Source organism: Ambystoma mexicanum, chromosome 7q, assembly GCF_040938575.1.
Source record: "Ambystoma mexicanum isolate Mex_15411 chromosome 7q, UKY_AmexF1_1, whole genome shotgun sequence".
NCBI lineage: Eukaryota > Metazoa > Chordata > Amphibia > Caudata > Ambystomatidae > Ambystoma > Ambystoma mexicanum.
Window position 1 is genome coordinate 688,570,488 of NC_090941.1, and position 24,427 is coordinate 688,594,914.

Sequence of the window (24,427 nt, forward strand, 5' to 3'; positions counted from 1 at the left end):
ACAACAGTCCTTAAGTGTGTGGTTTCAGACGTGCAGGAGAGAGATAACTGTTTGTAACGTTGACGCTCAAGTAGAATAGTCTCATTAGCATACGTAAAGAAGTTAAATGCCCCCGCACATGTCAGTTTGCCCCTCCCCATCAATCTCTGAAGTTAGCGGTTCTCCCAACACTTAAAGGGGTACCACCCCCCCTCCCCCCCTTCCCCCTTTCCGAAATGGTAGCCTAGGTGCACCCCTGGTCCAGACACAGGTTTCTGCTGCAGAGGGGGCTGGCCGGTCACTGCACTCTGTGCCGATGCCTGCTCTTTCATCTCTGTAATCATCCGTCAACGTTTCTTTTAGATTTTCCCATCAGTGTAAGTACATTGCGCTGACTCCAAGTCACGTCTGCTTTCGGTCGCTCTTTATGGGGTTAACTGTTTTTCATGTTCTAAGTTATTGTACGTGGGCCAGCGTCTGCTCCGCTCCTGCACATCACATGACCCTAAGACCAGGTTATGTTTTAGGGCAAGAAAAAGGAATACCAACCTGACTGAGTCTGATCGCCCGAGTTACTTGTTTGAGATACTCTGCACCGGCGTATGGCCCATGTTGCTGAGACTATCAAAAGGACTGCAAGGTTTTTGTTCTCATCCTTCATTGTGGTAGGCCTTTTTGGGTCAAGTATGCAACGCTTATTTAGATCGTAAATAATTGTGCCCAAATAATTACACTGTTTGCCAGGCTCTGCCACCGAATGCCCACTATCTCTGATGTGAACCAGGCAGCCATTACAAGTCAGATACTCCCATTGTTTGCCAAGTAAAAGAGTGCTCAGACAACTGACGGGCATTTCCATCAAATGCCAAGGCACTCTCACCATCTGGCAACTCCAAGTGTTTCTATCATTGTGTAGGTATGGTCACAAGCTGGCCATGTCCTAGCTGGTCAAGTGCTGCATCCCACCACCCCTCGTGTACAGTTTGCCTCCCTTGCCCCCTGCCTTTGCAGACTGGCTGTGCCTACTAAAGAGGCAGAAAAGAGTGACTTGGTCCTCTTCAACTACTTGTACTGCGGGCAAGCCGGTCACAGGAGACATAGTTGCGTTCCGCCTGATCCAGCTCGCCTCACAAGTCAGAGGCAGAGGAAGTTGTATACTGCTACTCGCACTAAGTAGCTGGGGGTGGGGGTGGGGTGCAGGAATGTCATTCTCCTCCAAGTGCAGGGACAGAAGGGCATTGCCTTCCAACACTCCCTCTGTCGGGCTTATGTGGATTTGTATAGGGCTCTTTGTCAAGCCAAAGTAATGTAGGCTTTCATTAATCGGTTTGAGACCACATAAATCATGATTTTTTTTTTATAACTTTATTTACAAAACCTTAAAATTACATACATCTGAACACATTCCACAAGAAGTTAAAATTCCAAAATTATTGGCTCTTGGCAGTGGAACCAACGGAGACACACAGCTACAAACGATGCAAACCTTGTGAACATTCATCTTTTTTCAAGTCTACACGTTTTTGTGTCACACACCTGGAGTATACACTCCTTTTAATATTTGTTTTACATTTCCTGTATCATGTTTATTCGATGATGTCTTTGTACTGTGGCCCTCTTTAGACGGCACAAAGCTAATAGACCAAAAAATGTTTTAAATAAAAGGTTATGAAGTGACAAAGTCCATTGGATTCACATAAGCAACTCAATAGTGTCATAAAATAGTACCCTGATTCCCTCCTACTATTTTGTCTGAAAAATGGCATGGAATGAGCAAGCCCCCCTTATGACGAGACTCAGCGGAATGAAGGCGGTCACTTGGCATCAAATAAAGACATTTTTTGCAAGATACCCATTCCTGCTGTTGCATACTTAAAACGTAAAGAAACGATGACCTCTGAGTGATGGATGGCATTCTGTGTAGCCACCCTTTGAGCAGATGTACAGCGAAGGAGGGCTGGATAATAAGGAATGCAAAGGCATAGCGGTCAACGAAAGGGCTTAAACTGGCACAGTACGAATAACGTTTCCATTCCATTACAGAGTTTAAAAAGGTAATGCTGGGAAAAGAAACATCCATCAGGTTAAACCAAATGGCAATGAATGATAACCATTTCCATTTCTTTGGGAAAGAAAGAATTTGAGAAGGGAGTTGTTGTAACGTTTGCACAGCAAGAGGAAGAATTAATTAAAATGGGTGATGTACAGTAATTGTAGCTACCGCTAGGAAAGTTAGCAGAAATATTTACACCCGTAGGACGGCAGAGGTAGCTAGACCTGTGGCCCACGAGAGGTAAGTGAAAGAACCCTTCTGGAAGCTATGCTTCATCTACTTTAGGATTATAAAAGCACTCCGTCCTTCCACAGCAGAGGGGCCACCATAATGACGGCCACGGATAGCAACAGACCAGTGGGACACGCCCCGTCTAAGCAGTATTATGACATTGGACACTTGGTAATAGCTTGGCTAGCATGTTCCGCTAGCTTCCCGTTCATTGTGTACTTGGTCCATGCACCACAATGCTTCACCATGCACTTATCCACGTTCATTTTAAAAGGATACCTTAGAGGCAAGTGTCATGTTTATTTACTTCCCACACGGTGTTTATCAATGGGCAAATATGGAAATCTTTTGCATGACTCGGATCGAAAATATTTATGAAAAATATTGGACTGACTATAGGACTGGTTAAAACTACATTTTTTTCATTTTATTGGCATTTTGACAACGGTCCTAACACACCAGTGGGACAAACTACTCTGAAAAAACAACCCCGTCCTCCCTCTTGTGGGACAATCACCAACCAATGCCACTCCTCTTTTCTACTAAGCAGAGAAGCGGCACCTGAGCTCAACTCAAACTACTGCGCCATACACTCACTGACTGTGTTCCAAGCCCCCACACAGGCAGCCTTCCAGGAAAGATGAGACAGGAGCCACAGGTGAGCGTAAGCTCTTTACTCAGGTTCAGGAGACATACATGGGTTAACGCTTAGTAGGGGCACAGCTAAGTAGGATACATGAAGGGGACATCCACTGGGCCCATCATTCCATGCCCAGTCACTTTCCAACTAACAACCTCAGAATCCCCAGTACACAATATTCCAGCAGGCTCAAGCACTCGCCACACTCTAAGGTATTCTGCTACAAGAAGGGAAAGCACGCCAGTTCACAACAGTCAGGCTAGGGCACAGCACAAAGCTACAACATAACTGCCAAAACCCGCTGTTTATTTTCAGGGGTTAAATTATATGCAGCAGACAAGATCGCCTCAGACTGCAGTGAGAGAAGGGGGTGGGGATGGAAGGAGGAATGTGGTCACAAATTGTAGCTAAAATACTGAAATATCCCTGGAGACCTAAGTGAATGTCATATTGCACTGTAAAATATACTTCTTGATACCACACAATAGGCATATACATAGCAAAGTTAAGGGCTTAACTTGTATTTGTATATTTGTAAAGCGCACCAAGCCCAGAGGCATCTGGGCGCATATCTTATATTTACATCATTTACATATATATCTATCTGTTACAAAGTTACATACAGAGAAGTGAGTATAAATGAGGGCGAATATACAAATGTTACATATTTATATACAAGATTAAAGATACAGCATGTTCAGTGCAGTGCAAAGTAGACAAGTGGCCAGGACATTTACTTGGTCTCTTGCGTGAGGAGCCATATTTTTACATTTTTCCTGAATATAAGGTAGGAAGGTTCTACTCTTAAGGTTGGAGGTAGGGTGTTACACAATTTAGCTGCTAATACGGGCAAACTGCTACCTCCTCTCTTCTGCAATTTGAACCTAGGGATTTTGAGGCAATGTGCCTGTGCAGATGTGATAGGACGATCTGAAATATTGAAAGTGAAGTTGTTGGTCGGATATCTAGGTGCTAGAATGGTGAGGCACTTGTGTGAGTGACAGGGTTTTTAATGCAATTCTTTGATTGTCATATAGCCACTTCAGGTTAAGTCTAGATTTGGAGATGTGATGGGATGTAGAGATATTTAGCGCTGCTCCATGTGAGTGTTATTTTGTATGACTTGCATCTTTGTTATGTTCTGTTGGTTGGTTCCCAAGTAGAGTGCATTGCAATAGTCAAGTTTGGAAAGGACTAGAGCTCTGGCAGCAGAAATGCAGTTCGTAGAAATTAGAAACTGTCTACAAGCAGTAATTAATTTGCAGGTGTAAGCCGTAGAGGATGCTGTCGCATTGATTTGTCTTGTTAGGGTTAGTGCGGAGTTGATGTAGATGCCTAATGCTTTCACATCCCTAGACACCTTAATGATGTTACCGTCAATGTTGAATGCGTTGAACTGTCCATCTAATCTGTTGAGTTTAGTTTGGGGTCCTAAGAGGAGTAACTTTGTCTCATCATTAAGACAGTCCATGCTTAGCCATCCAAGCTTGTATGATTAGGTAGATGTCATTGACTGCTTTAGAATCGGTTGCATAGTCGCCGGTAATAGGGATGAGTATTTTGGTGTCATCTGCATAATTAGTGTAGGTGACACCCAAATAGTCAAGGTGATCGAACAGAGGCTTAGTAAACACATTGTATAACGTAGGAGTCACGCAGGATCCTTGGGGGACACCACAGGTGACTGGTGCTGGCTCAGCCGAGGCAGAAGGTGCAAAGACCCTCATTGATCTGTTGTGTAAGAATGATTGAATAAATGCATTAGCTTTAACAGAGAAGTGTGCTGCTGAAGTTCGATGATTGCATAGGTCTTTGTGAGTTACTAAGTCGAATACGGCCGACAAGTCTTATAGAAGGAGGGTAAGTTTGCCTTTGTCTTTTATGTCTGCAATTTGTGTCTTGAGGTCAATCAGGGCAGTTTCTGTGCCGTGCCTCGGTCTGAGGCCTGATTGCCTGAGACCAAGGATGTTATTAATTTCAAGATGTTCTTGAATCTGCAGTTAGGCTGCTCTGTCCAAAATTTTCAATAGAAAAGGAACCGTGGTGATAGGTCTGTAATTGGTGGGGATGCTTGGGTCAAGAGTTTGCCTTCTGAGTAGGGGAAAGACACAGGCATCTTTTAGATTGTTAGGGACTATGCTTGTTTTGAAAGAAGTGTTGAGTGGAGCCAATTCCTTGGCTGCCTTTTTAATGATGGGTGCAGGACAAATGTCCCCTTGATATCTTGAGGGTTTTAGTTCTGTGATTATGTCCTCGACTTATTCGATAGAAAGTAGAAAGAAATTGAATGGTTTGTAAGTCTTCAGGTCAGATGTAGATGGGGTAGGTTGGGTTGTGTCAGGAGGGAGACTACGTTTTTTAGCATCTATTTTGCCTGGCAGCATAGTTATTTTATCCAATAGTGCTTTCTGGATATTGGTGCACCAGGTGATGTCTTTGATGCATGTATCCAGAGGAGCCATGGGAGTTTTCAACTCTAAGTATATTAAAGAGTTCTTTAGATTTTGCTTGAATACTGCAGTCCTTGTATGTGTTTTTTTTTGGTCACAAGTATAGCCTCTTTATAGTTGAAGGATGCTAATAGGAATGTGTCATTGTTGTGTGTTGAGGGACGACTCTTCCAAAGAGCTTTTGTATTTCTTTTGATTTTACGTAAGGATCTGAGGTGTGGGATGAACCACGAATTGAGATGTGAGCCGGGTTTGGCTTTGCGCAATTTTAAAGGTGCTATAGTATCGATGGCCTTGACTAAGGTGTGGTTATAGAGGTCAACTAGGACATTAGGGCCCGAGTGTGATGTGGCATTGATAATCGGCTGTAACAATGGTAGAAGTTTCTCCACTTTTATATTACGAATGTTCCTTGTGCATGTGGGAGGCGAAAGGTTCTTATGGTTAGGCTGATTGTTTTCCTTTATGGTGAATGAGATAAGGTGATGATCTGACCAGGCACATGGTGTATTAGAGAGGATGGTTATGTCGCAATTAAGGTCAGCCAGCCAGTCTAATGTCCTTCCTTTGTTGTGTGTGGGTTCAGTAATACGCTGTAGAAAGCCTAGTTCTGAAATCGTATTAGCGAGGGATAGAGCCTTGAGATCCTTGGAGTCTTGGAAATCTAGTTTCAGATCACCCATTAGGATAGCTTTTCTGGCTTAACTGTGGGCCAAGGCAACAGTCTAGGTAGCACCTGATTTTGAATTCGACTCATGGTAGCTTACGGCGAAGGTGGAGTGCCAAGGCAATGTTACTAGTCAAGAGGCAGGAGGGGAGCAATGCTAGCACAGACCATTTTGAAAGGCCTGGGGTGAATCTCTCGTAGTTCTAGAGTTTCACAGAATATGGGCTACAATTCCATATTTTAGGGGCCAGGGATGACAGAATCTTCACTTCCAGAAGTTCTCCTCTGTATAAGGTTCTTGGTGTCTGACAGCAAGTTCCTAGAGTGGGCCTACCAGGTGGCGAGGGTAGTTAATATTTGGCGATAGAGTACCAGAAAGCCATTTGGGTGATGCTTATTACCGTGAAGGAGATTCTGGTATTAAAACAATCTTGAACCTTGTCACCTGTGGTCTGATATACCACGTGTGTTACTTTTTCACACAGAAGCCTTTGCAATGAGCCACCTAATTGCCATCTCAAACCCCCATAAATATTTGTTGTATAAACTACTAAAAGTTCATAACACATCCACTTGTATACACCAAAGTGAATAGTTTATACAGAAAGATCCACTGTGACATAGGCAAGAGAACATGCACGATTTTAGAGCTAGTCAAGTCTGAGTAAACATATTTGGCAAAATACTGTCTGTCCGGCCAGTGAAGCTCACAAACATGAAATGTGGTGACAACAGATCATTGAACTTTGTGCACATCTATTAGTGTGGCCTTCTAGAACACTGACCAGGTGCTACTGGTTATCTTGCAACAGCACCAACGCCTAGTATTGCGAGGAATCTTCTAGGCAAGGAGCACATTCTCTGCATTGCATTTCTAAAAAGCATTGTGCACATTCTGTGTCCGTTTTATAGTTTTGACAATAGGGACATTGCTTATATTTCAGGTTTCTGAACCACATGAATAGGCTACAATGTTTTAGGTTGTATAGATCGTCAATATCCCAAACTCACGTCTGCATAACATGGATAGTTCAGCTCCTTAGACTAAGGGGAAACCCGATGGAAAGAGTTGTGGCACTGCATGCCAAGCCCGAGAAGTATTTGCACGATTGCTTGATAGAACGAGTACCATTGGGATATGTTTTAACTAGTTAATCTCCAGCTTCACAAAACATTGGAGTTAACGAGCTCTACCATTGCTAAAGAATACAATATAACCAGCCATTCTAGATGTAATCAGAGGTATCTGAAGGGAGAAGGAGTAGTCTCTTTGAAAGAGTTACTTGCATGGGAGGTCTCTTAAGTATGGTAAACAAGCTGCTATTAGACATCCATTAGCTACTTACAGGTGGGCTTCTTCTCCATGAACTGTCTCTTGCAGTAGATGATACACAGGATGAGCAGGGCTAGCAGCACTGTGGATAAAGCACTGCATATGACTGCAGCCAGTGCAGTGTCTCGTGGGCTTGACGCAGTGGACGGTATCTTCACCAGATTCACTTTGGTATGACCTTAAAAGAGTAAAGTACACAAATTTAGGATGCATGCAACTAAGCAATAAGGCCTGTCTACCAACACAGTAGGGGTAAACAATGACGTTTTATTATCCTCTCCTCTGGACTTAACTGCCATTAATCAGTGACTGTGCAACTGTGGGCAGATAAAGTGGGACCATAAGCAGTGAGAAAGGGACATTGCCAGTAGTTAATTCCCAGGGACATGTGGGCAGAGCAACTGAGTGGTTAACATTCATAATCATCCAGCCAACATCCTTCAGCTTTACACTGGCCAACCAGAGACAGACGAACACGTGTGTCTATATGTTTTCCCTGAGCCTGTTGTGCAAAGAGACCCCCAAGCCACACCTCAATGATATTGCTCAATGAGGCCAAACATGCCTATGTTTCTTTGTGGTCTTGTGCAGTGGGATGTGACCGAGCAGTTTGGGTTGCACTATCCTTTTTGGGGTCAGACCAACACCGATTTCCTCCTTCTGTAATGGCACGGCATTCTGAAAAACCGTGGTTTGGGGGGTTGCCCAAAGCATTTGCCAGTGGCCAAGATAGATTCAGAGCCTTCCAGCCATTAACTTTCAGTTTTGCATGCAACCTTATTGTGGTAATGTCCACTGGCTCCGACATCTGCTAGAATGAAGCTTAAAATAGCTATGCTAGCTCACAAATGCATCCATGGCAATGCCCCATGCTATCTGGCACACAGTCTGAGAATTTATGGTCGGAAACACCTTCTCTGCTCTTCAAAATCTCTATTTCTGGTTCCACCTAGGTTTAATTTTACCTCAACTGGGGGTAAACGTTTTTGCTGTACAAGGGGCAAAGATCTAGAATGAGCTACTGGATTATTTTCGAGAAGAACAAATCTTCAGCACTTAAAATAAAAAAAATAAAAAATAAAAAAAAACTTTTGTTTCGTCAACATCTCAGATCCCCACCAAGTTGTGGTCGGACGTCCAGTGTTTTATCCCTACTATTCCAGCAGTCTAATGACTATGGGTTTTGAGTATAGAAAATCATTTAACATCACATAACATAATGGGCCTCATTACGACCCTGGCGGTAGCCGTGCCCTTGCTAAGGGCACGGCTGCCGCCGGTAATGATTTTTTACCGGAGCCCAGAAAAGGGCAATGACCCTTTTCTGGGCTCCGGTACAAATTAATCACCATTCCCATGGAGAGGATGCTAACATGCCCGTTAATGACGGGCCCGTTGTTAGCATCCTGGTCTGCTAGCGGGTCCCGATAAGGACGCCTGGTCTGGACAGGTGTCCTGAGCAGGACCCGCTAGCAGGCCTCGTAATGAGGTGGCCCGGAATGAACGGTGCCGGTCCCTTACCGGCACCGTTCATTCCGCGGCCGCCATGGTCCTAATGAGGCCCAATGACACCAAAATACTGTTTGGTGGTGTTTTGAGGGTGTTACACATTTTCAAGATGGATGAACAATATTGTTATAGGTACTTTATCCATGGGCTTTATTTACAACATTTATGTTGAAATCAGAGCATTTAACCCCCCTGGCCCCGCCTACCCTTTTATAATGTAATGAAACAAACCACTCCTTTAGCTGCCACATACATCTAACAGGCTGGCACTGGGACTCCCTTGCGGTTTTAAAGTGAAACATTTGGAAAAATGTATCCAAAGAATGCAAAAAAGATATGTTTCAAAACCATACAGGGAAACCTGAGCCTTTGCCTGCTCTGGTCACATTTGAAGGAATTGGTAGAGGCAGTTTAATTTGTATTAAATTATGAAAAGGGCAGTGTATATGTGTGTGTGTGCAAGGATGTGATTTGGGGCCCATTTCCAAACTGAACCGTATTTTCGGATGCACACCTAGAGCCAACATGTGTTAGGGTGCTTTCACAGAAAAAAAGTGCAGCTGGGGAAACGGGTCTCCCCTCTCCCTTTACTTGCCTGACAAATTCATTAAAAGGAGATTTAAAGAGGAAAGTATTACCTTAGTGGTGACTACACTGACACTGCAGCCAAAAAACTTGTGGTCGCTAAAAAAGGCACATGCCTTACACAGGAACCCAGTTATTTCATCGCTGGAAATAAATACCGCGGGGGAAACGATATATTTTTAAAGAAATTATCCAACACTTTCCCCCAATAGTCTAGGACTGGAGTTTGTTTATATAATTGTACCAGTCCTAAAATATGTTGGGAAGGGTGTTTAGTGGGTTAAAAAAAAATATCGTTTCCCCCTCAATGTTTATTTACAGCAATGAAATCACATAACCACCTGACATGCATTCTCGTTCTACACGCAGACTGCAGGAACTCATAACCATCATCAAACTTGCCCCCCCCCCCAACTACATGCAATTCAGGAAAGAACTCAAGATCCCCCTCTTCAAACATCACCTTCCAGACACCCGTATGATACATTCCCTCAGCGCACATGGCCCAGCATCCTCCCCGACGATGACCCTCCAGCATCTCTTCAGCACTGTTACGTGTCCCTGGTAACTGTAAATGTTATTCACTGCTACACTGAATTAATTTTATTTATTTATTGGGTATTCATACAGCAATGGTGTTTCAAGGCGCAACAAGACAAAGTGGGGTTGGGGAGAGGAACAGGGATGAAGGAAACCTAATCCTAATAGGATTGGCATCATTCGGATAGTGCAAGTGCAGTAACAAGAAGTGCGGGAGAGAGGGGGGGGGTGTGCCGGTCTGAGCAGAATGCCCTAATACTAAGAAGGGAATGGAAGGGCATGTCTGAGTGGAGAGCGCGGAATAGCAGGGGGCCGGGGGGACAAAGGGAGGGAAAGGGCCCAGGGTTAGGCGAGTGCTAAGGAGAGGCCAGGTGGACAAGTACCAGTGGACAGTAGAGAGTGCAGGGGAAAGAAGATTCACGAGCTAAGTGTGAGGAAAAGGGCTGGATGGCTCAAGGGGTGCAGGCCCAGTCAGGCTAGTGCAGGAGCAGGGAGCCCGGTAGGGCATGTGCAAGTAAGGGGAGGGTCAGGGGAGACCAAGTGTAGGGGTAGAATGGTCGTGGATGTGTGCTCTGTATAAATCTGATGGCAGCCAGTTATAATGAGGGCGAGGGGGACATTAGCAGGGGAGTGGGAAGAGTCTTGAGATCTGGCTCAAGTTTGAGAGGGGCAGGGAGGCCATTTCAGAGGGAGGCACCTGCGGAAGAGAGCGATCTACCACCACTCTCTGCTTGGAAAAGCATCTGATCTGCTGGTAATAAATGCTATATTGTAAGGACTATTCCCCTCCAACTGTCTGATGTCTCAGCAGGGGTGCCTGTAACCATATCTGATATACTGAGTTTCGTTGCTACCCGAAGCTACGATTGCCCCAAAAGAAATAACCAAAATAACATTTAAAACATTTTTATTCGGATTTGTTTCCTATATGCATTCTGCATCTATCTAGGCCTCAAAGAAATACACTATAATTCCAGTTTGGACTTACAAGTCTATGGGGGTCATTACGAGGTTGGCGTTAAGGGGTTAACTGTGCCGGTAAAGGTCATATTCCCCATTAATTAAATCTTTAGACAATTATTCAAAAACTTAAAGGCCAGGCAAACTCACATGTATTCCAGCATCAGCTTATCTTCAGTTCCGAAAAACGGTATTTCAGTATTGTAAATCAAGTATGTTTACGGGGAAAGGCAGTGCTGTGAACTTGCTATTATCCGAGCTTGGAGCAGATGCCTATAGCGGCGAATTCCTCAACCCCAGTGGGGAGAGAAGACTGACCAGATCTACAGTGAGGTCTTGGAGTTCGGAAATGCCTAAGTAAGAAACCCTTTTGCAGCACTAATATCCAAGTATTGTGGGATCCAGAATCAGGTCTATATAACCTGAGACTATGGGAGAAGAGTTTCATTGGGCAGGTAGTACTAGCGATTCCAGAGGTCAGAGCTTGGAGGGACTTTCTTGGATAAATTAGGGGGAGTTGTCACCTCAGGCTGACTAGCCATACAGTGGAATGGTCCTACATAGGGCTGCCAGGCACGCACAAAGTAGGTTATTTCACTGAACATGGCCACAAGAAGCGTGGCACTGGAGGAGAGAAAGAGTTGGCGTTGCTATTTCTCCTAAATTACCAGCTATAAATATCTTTGTATTGCCATATTGTACAATACAGTGAAGACTGTCCTCCACCTTTTCACAAGTGACCCAATAGTCTCAGCTGCAGCTATGACAGGGGAAGAACAAAGGCCACGGGTGCAATGAAGCCCATTCTTTGATGGCATTGCATGAGGTACTAAAACAATTGCTGGCAACACCGGAGTGAGGCTGCCGAGAATGTTGGTAGAACCAAACTGAAAAAAGCATCTATTAAACGGTAGCGTGACGGCCTAAAATATTGGTTCACAATGTCCCATTTAAATAGGTCAGCTGTTGAAACGTGGTGCATTAACTGCCAGGATGAATATACGGAAACTTTGAAACATCTTTGTCGTAATCTGGCATGCTATACAAAATAATACCATAAAACAAACATTTATGTGTGGGAAACCGATTGTAAACTTTCAAAGAGAAATGTACTCATTTGTTAATACTGTTTATGACATCAAGAACTGCCATATGATTATAGATTTCCTTTAATGGTCTAAACTGTTTCCTTTGTATATGTAAAGAGTGCATATTAACTAAAATGGAAACCCAATGTTAAACAATGCTCTCTGTAAAATCCTGCACGCGTGGTTCAGGGCTGAAATACTGTCCTGAGCGGAGTTCAGCCACCGCCCACTCCAGAGAACGTTCCAGCAAGGTCCTGATGAGGCATTAACTCTGCGGCTACATTACAGGTGTCAAGCCGGGGCTCAGTGGGGGACAGGAGAGGTGGGATCACTGAAGTATGTGGTAGGCTATGACTCACGTCACCCAAAAGGCTATAAGCACATGGAGAGGATGGCATTTTTCGAGGCTACTTATGTTTGATGTGCCTGGAGAAATACATAGATGACATTTTCTCCATCCTGATTTGGCAAACCAGTAGTCAATTTAGAGAATTCTCATTGCAAAACATTATGCCATTCTTCGCTGAGCCCCCTATGATGCCAAACGGGCATATCATGCAATAACATACCAACACACTAATAATCTAGGCGATGCAAGAGCAGTATACTCCAGAGGATTTAAACTAAATAAAAATCAGGGAATAGCAATATGAATACTTTCTGCATTGGTATAGCTTAAAAGTAGGTTACAAAATGAACCCCTTGTCACATCCGGGAACGAACATCCCTCTGATGCAACCCCACTTAGCACAGCCTCAGATGTTTTATTATGCATGTACCAAGTACCTCTGTAAACTGTTGAACAAATGAGGCCATTTAGGGGAGAAATGTAGAACAACAACTTGTTTGGGCTACAACTGTACAACCTAGTTAAGAACTCTTGAGAAATCCTGTCTTGCGATCCCACTTTATCACTATTTGAGGAATTGCTTACATTTTGGTGAAATGTTGGTTATCCCAGGTGATGTTCCTGTATTAATAATATCAGACTTGAATTAGGGAAAACATTGAGAACACTGGTTTTAAACCAGTGCCCTTTCGGTAGAGCTAATGAAATGAGATTGAAACTCGTTGCCTTGTGGCAGGTTTCCTCTTCTGTAATGGCCTGGCAGGCTGAAAATGATGATCTAGAGGGTTACTCTGAACAACCCTACAGATTACTTTTATTCAAAACCTTCCAGCCATCAATTTCTAGTTTTGCTGATCACCCATAGTGGGTTTGGTATGCCCAGACATGGATCTTGAGCTTGCCTTGCCTTCAGACCCAAGCTACATTTTACAGACAATGGTCAATGAGCCTGAAACTTGTATGGGGTTGCTTGTTTTTGTGCAGAAGGGAAGACAACTAGCAGTTCAGGAAGGGCTGTCCCTTTTGGGGTGTTTGGCCAAGCCTGTTGCATATGGTCCTTCCCCCTCCTGTAGTGGCATGGCAGTCTGAAAAACAATGGTGTGGAAGTTTGTCCAGATTATTGGCAGGAGTTATGACTCACATTTCAGAATACACTCTGATTTGTTGAAGACACTCACATCAACAATATCCCAGTGACGTAGCAGCACAATGCCTGTTACACTGACGTTATTTACATGTTTTCAAACACCCTCACAATGGCTTCATGTAGTAGAGTGGAAACTGCAAAAGGCTCAGAAAGACTCAACCACACCCCACTCAGGATCATGCCAGAGGCATCTCAACAATTGGGCCTCATTACAAGTTTGCCGGTCCGAGAACTACATTACCGGTAAGCTTGCCGGTACCGTAGTTCCTGGAATGGCAAACTACGAGTTGTGCTCGCGGGTGCCGCTCAGACCGCCAGGTCAGACCTGGTGGGCAGAAAGGCACCCGCGAGCACAGCATGTCAGATGCACCGGCACCATTCTGAATGGTGCCGGTGCATCCGACCTCCCCATTTCCATTGAGCCCTTTGGGCCTCAAATGAGAATGGGGAGCATTTTTTTCCGGTGCCCGCAAATGGGCAAATACTGGGTCCGGCAGGGCCAGAATGCTCCGTAATTGCCCATTCGTGGGTGGCGGAAAAAAATCACAAGTTTGGCATATGTTTTTAATGAGGCCCGATGTCAGCACGGACAACAAGAGCAGAAATTTGATATACAGCTCCGGGCAATTTGGACACTAATCTCAACTTCCACCACTTGGATCACAAATATTTGAACACAAATTAGTACCCGGCGAGGGGAATGTGATGGTCTCCCAGCCAATGGGGAGACTCGGAACAGGGGAATTAACACCCCTGCTCAGAGCCTGCTCACGGCTGGAGGCCGCCATCTTCCCCCACCGGGGAATCAGGTAAGTGCTCTCTTACCCGCCCCTGGCGAGATCCCGCCTTCCCTCCACTTACCTGCTTTTTTGCTCCTCTTTGGGCTAGGACACGCTAGAGACACTTCTGTCTCCAGCACGTCCACTCCTGATCTGCGACACACGACTATGGAAAGGAAGAAGGGCCTATGTGCAGTTCCTTCTCCTGTTTCCATGGTTGCCATTTTTTCGGTTACATTTTTTTTTTACTATTTACAATGGCCACCATGGATAGGGAGAACGGACCACGTTCACCCTTACTTGGCGGCCATTTCTTAACTTTTTTTGTTGTGAAACAGCACGTTTTGCAACAGAATAAAATGCGTTTTAGCACCCCCGTGTTATGGCCCGGGGTACTAATAGCAATAGGCCCCTTGCAGGCAGGGCCTTACCACTTCAGTTAATGCCCCGGGGCCTTCATTAACTATGGGCCCCGGGGCATTGCCTGAAGTGGTAATACCCCCCCCTCCCCGCTCGGGACTTATTGCTTAAGTGAAAAGAGGCATGAATTACAATGTTTTTCAAGAGCCTGCATAGTTAAGCATGAACGGACATCTCAAAAACAAATCCAGGATATCTATTTCTTCCAAAGAGTGTACATTTCTGAATGATTTTAAAAAGGGTTGCGCTATTAGCCATATAAATCTTATTTATCAAACTAATTAACGATTTAATATACATATCTAAATTGTAATTAAGCTTAATGTGTTACTGAGCATTTTGTGATATACTTAAAGGCTTCAATTTTGTTGACCTAAATTAGCACCTTACTTCAAGATGGCTACCCAATTTCTATGCCTCAAGTTCACATAACATTAAAAAGCCATCCGTAGGTGTGGTTTAGAAGGAGCTAGGCAAGAAACGGGTGGGAATTCACATTGGTCTAAACATGTCCATGGGTGTTACAAGAGTGGGTGTAAAAACAAAGGACACCAGAAAGCTATGCATCTCCCTTCTGATGCCATCCTTCCTGTAACATGCCTCCATGCAAAAGGTTGAGCTTAATAAGTGTGGCCTCGACACTTCTAAGCCGAAACTAAAATTGGAATTTTTAACTACTCAATTATGCACGCTGTATTTTTCAGAAGCTTTTCAGTTGTAAAACAAGTGTCCTCACTATACGACATTCTGCATATTCTCCCCGATCTTACAAGGTTCATGGATCCAAACTGAAAACAATTTAGAAATTAATTAACTCAATGTTTACTGTAAAGACACTAATCTTCTCATCAAGAAAGGGTCTGTCAGCTGTACTGAAGAAGGGACCTGTGCGATCCTGAAATCTAGCAAACCAACACATTCATTAATATGATATAGGTGTCATGTTTGCACAATTACATTTTTTAAAATAAATAATATTTCAAGCACAGACAATTGAAAAGGAAGCATACCATAAAAAATGAAAATTCCTTTGTATCTTTAAAAGCTGATCCGTCTCTTTATGATGTAAACTGTATCTCAGATCACACTCTTAAGCGCCAAGATCACTAACAAGGTCTTCATCCAAGAGAGGGAATCATACAATCTTGATTGCCATCTATATCCCCTGGAAACAGCACCTCAAAAAAGTTGCTTACATTCCTGAATCTGTAACTCAATGTGTTGTATGTAAGGTTGCTGTAGCTGTGTAGCAGCAGAGCACTGTACCAAGTGGGAGCAAAACATATCACATCGTGCAAGTGAGGTGGCTTCCATAGGTGACTCTAGTAAGTACCCCCGCTGGTGTTGATGAGATTACGGAACCCAGCTGAAGTATTTTACCAGAAAGGTTTTTAGGTCCTTCCTGAATTGAAGGCGCATTGAAGCCCTACAGATGTCTGATGGAGTGTTCTACATTGAAAGGCTGTAGCAAAGGAAGGCTGCTTCCTGGTTTTCTTCTTCCCACATTTTTTGTTTCCTCTCTCACAATGGATTGTCTTCTAGAGTTGTGCTGACCCACAAAAACAGCTTGCTTTTTAGCTAGGTAAAGTGGTTCTTGGGCTAACAGTGTCTTGAATGTGACGTAAGCTATTTTGAAGATGATTTGGTCTGGTATCAGCAACCAGTGTAGCTCTCAGAGTGTGTGGGGGGGGGAAGGGGTGGCATCTTTGAATTTCCATATGCCTGTGATTAGTGCTGCAGCAGCATGATGTACTGCTTTGGATAAGGTGAGGATCAAGGCAGGGGCAACTGTGTGTAGTTGTGGCAGTCTTCAAGCCAGGTGAAGGGAGGAATGGTGTTCCTTTGTGCAAGAGTGATAGTTGGTACCATGCCATGTGCATCATTTAAGATTCCAGGCATCAGTGGTTCAGGTTTTCGGATGCCATGAGACTTACTCTCTGCAATGGAAGCCACCACAGTGTATTAAAGATTATTTGGCTGCTAATCATTGCAAATAAATAGAGAATAAAGAGGGGACTATCCGGACCTACAGCCCATGCCCTAAATGGTTGATCCATCTAAGGCAGAATGGACACTCATTTAACTTTGCATTTTATATAGCAAATATGGGAAATTACCAAAGGAAATGTTCCCATAGATCTCTCGGCATGGTCAGTTTCTGCATCCAACTGTATCGGTGTCATGAACATTTGACTTCACAAACAATGCCCTGAAATCAGCTCCACATCAAATAGATAGTGTAAGGAAATGTATAATGAAGAGAAGTATGCAAAGAGAGAAAAGTGTCAGTTTAAAAACAAGCTTGTGAGCTGCAGCCTTGGCATAGCATCTGAACAATTAGAAGTACAAGGAAAATGTGCAACATTAGCAGCCAATCTACAAGAGTATATGCCCAAAGTAACTGATAAGGCCAACAAAATAAGTCCTAGCATTACCGGAAAGCATCCAGCAACCTTAATTAAAATAAAAACAGTCCAATATGAGATTAAAAGGCTAGTATCTAAAATGACAGAAAAACAGAATTGACCCTACATTTTCTGATGGCGTTTGCTTTGATTTCCTTTGCAGGATTAAGAATCAGTATTCTGAAACCTACTGATGTTGAAAATGTGGACCTTTGATAGGAGCTATAGTGCCAAGAAAATGTTATAATATTGTTCTGTTTAAAATGACAATTGCAATGTGGGAAAGAAAATGTCTGTTAAATGTTACTTTTGTGAATGAAACCTGCTTTGGCCTAGAAACAAAAACTGTAAACCTCCCCCAACAGGCCACAGTAAGGGGGATGATTTGCCTTCCATGGAGAAAAAAGTGTGGATGCTGGCTTTAAAGCTCACCATAAAATATTATGAAAGTGCCTGCAACTGGTTCTCAGGAAGCTAGGGCCTGTTCAATAAACACAAAGGCCTCTCCTTTATAGCGTGCAGTTAGCACAGGCAAATGTTTTACAAATACATTGAATTAATTCTGAGCAGGGGTCATCTAATCTGGTATTTCAATCAGACAGTCCTCTCCTGAAGGAAATCCTTCACATCCCGGAAGACCTGGAATCTGCTACGGGAGGCAGATGGTGGAATTACTCAAGGAGGCGCGACATTGTAAATGGCCATGCCAGCCAAAACTACAAAGAACTTGCACTATGACATCAGCACTCTCTAGGTCATAAATGCCTTAGTCTTCATCCTCAAGAGGAACTGACACCATTTGGCTGTACCAGACAGGAACTTGTATGCCATTTAAGATTGTGATTCATCCCATTACATCAAATAATGCACCACTGAAATTACATTGGGAATACTTTATTTTCCTTATAACTCTTGAAGGGAACTTTGTAGGGACATAACTTTTTTTTAAAAAGATGATCAGCTTTTAAGGCTGTATATGGCTGTATATGGATTATTTGTATAAAGGTATTAGTTAGAAAAAGACAAATCTACACCACACCAACCACACATCGGGTCGAGATGAAAGGCACATCATTTGATTCATCTAGGTGAGAACAATCTGATGAACTGACCAGTAAAATGATTACATGTATACATGTATGGAAGATGGTCACAATTGTTTAATGCATAAATCTTCAAGATGCCATCACATCAAACGGGAGGAAAACTGGGTTTTGAAGTAACTCCCATGAGACTGCCCTCTTCATTAATATGCTCAATGACTACAGAGGGGTCGGTGTAGTGTGATGTCACTTTTGAAGCACTGTCAAATCACATCCATTGACCAATTAGATTACAGAAATGAAACACACTAGCTCGGTCACTGACTGATGGAGAGGAAGAAAAGAAAGGAGAACTGTTAACAGAAAGGAGATGGAATACATTGTTTTCCTTTGGACCCATTTGGATTACTAAGCAGAGCGCTGCAAGAGAGGCATACCTGATGTTAAAGTCGTATGCCTTCTTCAGTGGGAAAAACCATAGACGGGCCCAGATAAAGAAAGAAGGCAGTGGAGGGAAAGCAGATACTTTCTTTACCAAGGCCCAGCTGCCCTTAAGAGGGTGCCCAACTGTCTGAGACAGCCAATAGAAACATCTATGCAAGTATAAAGCCAAGAGGGAAAACATCAGTGGGGAGTTATGTTCTAAGGGGGAATATATTAAATCCCAGCCCCTGTTATTGGTGAAAGTACTGAGGGGTGGGAGTATATACATTGATAGCACATCCTGAGAAGCTAGTGAACATTTCAGAAGTGTATGTGCTACTGGAATTATATGTTAGATAGACTAGGTCCTATGATGTGTATACAAGAAGATCCACTCACTCCATCTCTGTGAAGGCGCATACCACAGAAGAAGTATTTTGGGAGTCAAAATGATACCTCGCTATGTGCATACCTAGATAAAAAGTATAATTAAAGTAGCAGGTATTTTTAATTGCGTTTTCTAGAACGGGGTTTGAAATAAAGGGGAAGTAGATAGATTTATATAGGCAGGGATGTTTAATTTGGTTTTTAATAAATGAAAGCCTTATCCTTGACCATCACACATTTTTTTATCCGTGCTGCATATGTGCCCTGGGTAAACAAAATGTATTTATGGTGATTGTGTGTGTGTGTTTACAAAAGTCTATCCAAGTGACTGTAGCATAGAAAAATTATGTGACCAGTCTAGTGATAATTTTGCATTGTAGTAAAAATTGATCTGAGGATATCATAGATGTATAATTTGTTTGCATTTAAATTGATTCAATTATTTCTATTGAATTAATAAATAGATCCACTACTTCTGTGCAACCCAGTGTTTCTTGTCCCAAAAGGTGAAGGATGCTTTAGGGAATCAATACTGTTAAATTGGGAGTCCCTAGTGCTCGCCTGATTTGGGGTGGGTGGAAAAATCCCCATAACTATATGTTGCTCAACTAAAACATCTCAATACACAGAGTGTTAGGTTTTAGTTGGAACGTGAAATGCTGCCCTATCAGTGGAACAGATCTGCACCATATGGTTACCACCCTAACTTAAATAGAACACTGCTAGATAAAAAGTATATCCAACCTATTTCTGATATTTTAAACACTGAAGACTGATGGTTGGAAAGCTAGATTAATCGGACCACTGACTTCTGGACAGACTACCAATTACATAATGCTTCACCTTGTTTTACCCTTACAGAAGGGAATAACCATATGTCAAGGGGCACTGCAGTACAAACTATTAGACCATTTCTATCCTTGATAAATCAAAATACAACACATCCAAGTTTTGTCAGTAAGGTGTAGCTTGGGACTTAAGACACAGGCCCAGTACCCACTTCTGGCAGGACTCAGCAATGTTTCCAAATACTCTAACTAGTGGACCTTTTTTATTATTAATATAGTCAAGGGATAAGCCTTAAAAAGGCTCAGAGAGTGAAACACGTGAAATAGAAGAGTGCAAAAGAAAAGAGGCAGCATCCCCTTGTTATGAAAATAACGTACCAAAGGAGTAAAATACTGTAATTCCAAGGGGCAACAATATGCTCCTAGCACAAAGCACAAGGAAGAGCATAATAGAGGGAGCATCATTCCCCTGTTAAATAAAGAAAAAACTAAAAACAACAAAGGAGAACAATATTGTCACTCTTACGCAGTAATCATGGTTGAATATGTTAAAGAAATAATAATCACGAGAAGAAATATCTCTGCGAACAATCTTTCTGAAAAATAAGACAAGAAGCAACATCTTGAAAAGAAAATAACTTTCACAAACAGAACTAACTTTCAATGGAATATACTGGATAATAAAGCAAACTAACTTTCAATGGAATATACTGCATAATAAAGCAAATAATTTCTGTCTGAGAAAGTAATTGATACGGACAAACATTATATGAAGTCCCATATGGACTAGAAACCACCACAGCTTTTAGACAGTTGCAGTGGTGGGAAAGCAAGTAATAAGAGAAGATAAGAGGAAATATTTACACGACTTGAAGGAACAAACTTCTACAATGGTGAGAGAAATCAAACTGGAGGACCGTGTTATATATCAATGTCTATATTAGTGAAAGTAACCAATCTGGAGGGAAGAATTGAAGGATTTTACTAATGAAACAACAAAGTAATAAGAGAAGCGATAATGAGACCGGTGAAAAGAATCAAAATATGGATATCTGTCTGAACACAACTCTCTAATCCTACAAATAAATAACAAATAAATAACATTTAAGCATTGTGTTGCCCCCACGCTATGTTACTGCTATAAAAATGTATTGTAATAATAATAATAATAAAAAGACCCCTGTACTTTCAGTGCGTGTGTAAACTTTAATTGTGTAAACCTGTGACATCACAAGTGATTTACCTCTGAGGTCATTGTAAATATAATCATTTGTGGGCAGAAACAGGGCGACAAGGGGTAGCTGTCCATCTTACTTGTATGATCGATGCAATGCAAACTGATGGACAATTTGACAAATCTGGAGGGAAGAATTGAAGGATTTTACTAATGAAACAACAAAGTAATAAGAGAAGCGATAATGAGACCGGTGAAAAGAATCAGAATATGGATATCTGTCTGAACACAACTCTCTAATCCTACAAATAAATAACAAATAAATAACATTTAAGCATTGTGTTGCCCCCACGCTATGTTACTGCTATAGCAATGTATTGTAATAATGATAATAAAAAGACCCCTGTACTTTCAGTGCGTGTGTAAACTTTAATTGTGTAAACCTGTGACATCACAAGTGATTTACCTCTGAGGTCATTGTAAATATAATAATTTGTGGGCAGTAACAGGGCGACAAGGGGTAGCTGTCCATCTTACTTGTATGATCGATGCAATGCAAACTGATGGACAATTTGACATGGAAGCCACTCACAAATATTGAAATTACTCAAGGAATTAATTGGTAAACCACATGTAGAACCAAACAAGGCTCAAATGGAATGCAATACCCTTAGCACGCGGGCAGAAGAGAAACTGTTTGAACCTGCGCTCTTAAAGAAGCTGTGAATGGCTTAGTGCTTTATGAAGGAGTGACAGTAAAAGGAACTTTCTGGCAAGCCTCCACTTTCTTTTATTTACAGGAACCATACCTAGGGCCAGTCACTTCTGTTTTGTTTAAGCATTTTGGTTTCTCAAAAACCGAATTTCAAACAGGCAGCACATTTTGCCAATCGAGACTAATCTTCTGCAGTTATATAACAATATATTTTTTTTAAAAAGAGCTTTTAGGTCACGCTTCATGCTGGAGACCAGCATCCAAACACAGGACTTCCATGGGAATCCGAACGGTTGACGCATATTCGGCAGAGAGCTTTCACTTGCAATCTGGTGCTTATAAAGAGCTTTGGTGGGTTGAGAAGAAGTTTGTGTTCGGGAAGACCGGGAGGAGTTAAATTGTTCAAGAACTCAACAGGGTTGTGGACTGCGTCATCACTTTGAACAACTGAGTTTACAGATTTGTACTCCATTTGGACTCCTCCGAAAGAATAAGTATCTTAATGATTACGGTAGCAATGGTGTTCTTTGGCATTAAAATGGTACGCTCACATAACCATTCTGTAGATTTCTCCATTCGATTTTTATGTCAGGGTAAATTTTGGATGTGATGTCTGCTAGGGAATTGACGACTGGCCCAGGTCTGAAGGGATGACAATTTTGTTGTCAAATACGGGATATGCTCCGTTACCAATTTTAAGAAGCAGTTCGGAAACTTAATTTAGAATGAAGATTTAAAATGTGAATCTTTACTTTTGTAACATCTTCGGTTTGTGAGATATGGGTATCCTTAAAAAAAATTAAAAAAATCACCTCCCTTAACCGGATTTTCAGAAAATGGTAAAACACATGTTTCTTTATTTTTGAAGAAGAACCGAAATACCAATTTTCACGTCTAGCATTTTCAGTTTTTGAGATATAGGTATCGTCATAAACTGATATGCCCCCCCCCTTTTTCACTCCCTTATGGATGAAATTTCCAAAGATCCTTCCTTAGTGGGTGCCTACGTCATGAAAACAATGTACCTTTCAAATTTTGCGTTCCTACATTAAAAGGTAGGAGCTGGGCATTGATGAGTCAGTCAGGACTTTTTTTATATATCGATTACGTGTGTGTTATGTCCTATGAATCTACCAAATTTGCAAAAATCAGTAGGCAGTGCTACACTGCCTCGGTTGCCTAGCGACGTGACACGCTGCAAGGCGCGTGTGCAGATCTCGGTTCGTCCAGGGCAACAGGACACTACATTGTCCTTTAAACTACACATGCAGAGGTAGAAGGTGCTTAAGGCAGCACACTAATGCCGGCGAGCAGCAAGGAGATGGACACATCTGTACACATGAGGTAAGCGTGTTTAGTAACAAATGCACTCCTTAAGCGAATGAGGTTAACTACATAGACAGAAACAATCCAATATAGGCTCCCACTACGACAACAAATGATGTTTCATTTTGTTATTAAAGATAAACGCTAAAGAATTGTGCTAAATCCAATTAAGAATTTCAAAAGAGGAGTGTGCACTGGGTTTCTAGCAAACAGGTAACCACTCTGCCCACTGGCTCTCTTATCAAGAATGGCAAGATGAGAATGTTGTATACAGGCAGCAGAGAGCCACAATATCACACTTCGCCACCATTTCTCCACAGATCAAAAGGTTTACAGCCCTTGAGAGTAAAGGATTTATTGCACAATGGTTGCGAAAGATAAAAAGTCCTGACAACAAAATAGGATGTCTACAATAGGACCAGCAAAATTTCAACTAATGAGACAACCACACTAACAGCAGTCACCCCCCAGGTGAAAGCCAAAGAGATAGAACCTGAGAGGAAGAAAAAAAGTGAAGCATATGAGGAATTACATGCACAGTGCAAGGTTAGCACTATAGCGATTAGGACGCAGTGAGCCAGAATCTGACTAATTTTGTTTTTTATCCTTCTACATTTTAATCATACACTAGGTTGACACACAATCTTGATTGCCTTTCAGGCTTCCCACACAAGACAGTCCTGAGGAAGGTGGCAAAGTCTTAGATCTGCCAAAAGGTCAATAGAAAAGAAACGATAACTGTGTAGAAAGGTCCTCTACACCAGACGCAGACATGGTTACTAATGAATTGTGTTTTGGGGTAACTAGTGGGAGTTACTTCACAGGGTGATTTAGAAAAAAAAGTATGGCTGTGCAAACAGCATTGAGGTTTTAAAAGAGGTTGTTATGCGAGTTGTGTATTGCTAATACGGTTCGTCTGGTGTAAAAGCAATGAAATACCAGAGGTCTGTTGAAAGAAAAAAAAGAAAAAATATGCTGCTATAAATGATTGTGAATAACAATTAAAACTTGCTATGAATAACTAAGGCAAATATCAAGAGAAAGAAAGAGAAGAAGACAATACATACATTGATTATTTTTGGCTATTACAAATGAGTCGCAAGTTCTTTTACTTTTACATTTAACGCAGTATATATACAAAAAATGGAACCAAGTAAGACAAAGAGAAAATGCATGTTGGGTACAATTTGTGTGAATCTACAGCAAACAGCCTGTTGTTGCCAACAGGTAACACAATGCTCTCCTGTAGAACTATGTCCTTCAAGATATGCTATGTTCAATGAAAGTTACTGACTTCAAACAAATAATTTCATAGCAACTACTTTTAATTCCAATTCTTAACAAATATAAACTGTAGGTAATAGGTAAACTTATACAAATTCCAAAATCAGACATCAAAACTTTTCTGGATTCACCTTGATGATAAAGCTCAAAAT

General features: G+C 42.1%; 1 protein-coding gene across 1 annotated transcript in view; it reads right to left on the reverse strand.

Annotated features, from left to right (window-relative positions):
* Nucleotides 1–24,427, reverse strand: part of TNFRSF19 (TNF receptor superfamily member 19) — a 264,598-nt gene that overhangs the window by 32,930 nt on the left and 207,241 nt on the right. Inside the window, exon 6 of the mRNA XM_069639109.1 lies at nucleotides 7,367–7,531. Coding sequence (XP_069495210.1) covers nucleotides 7,367–7,531 — 165 coding nt within the window. The remainder of the gene's footprint in view (nucleotides 1–7,366; nucleotides 7,532–24,427) is intronic.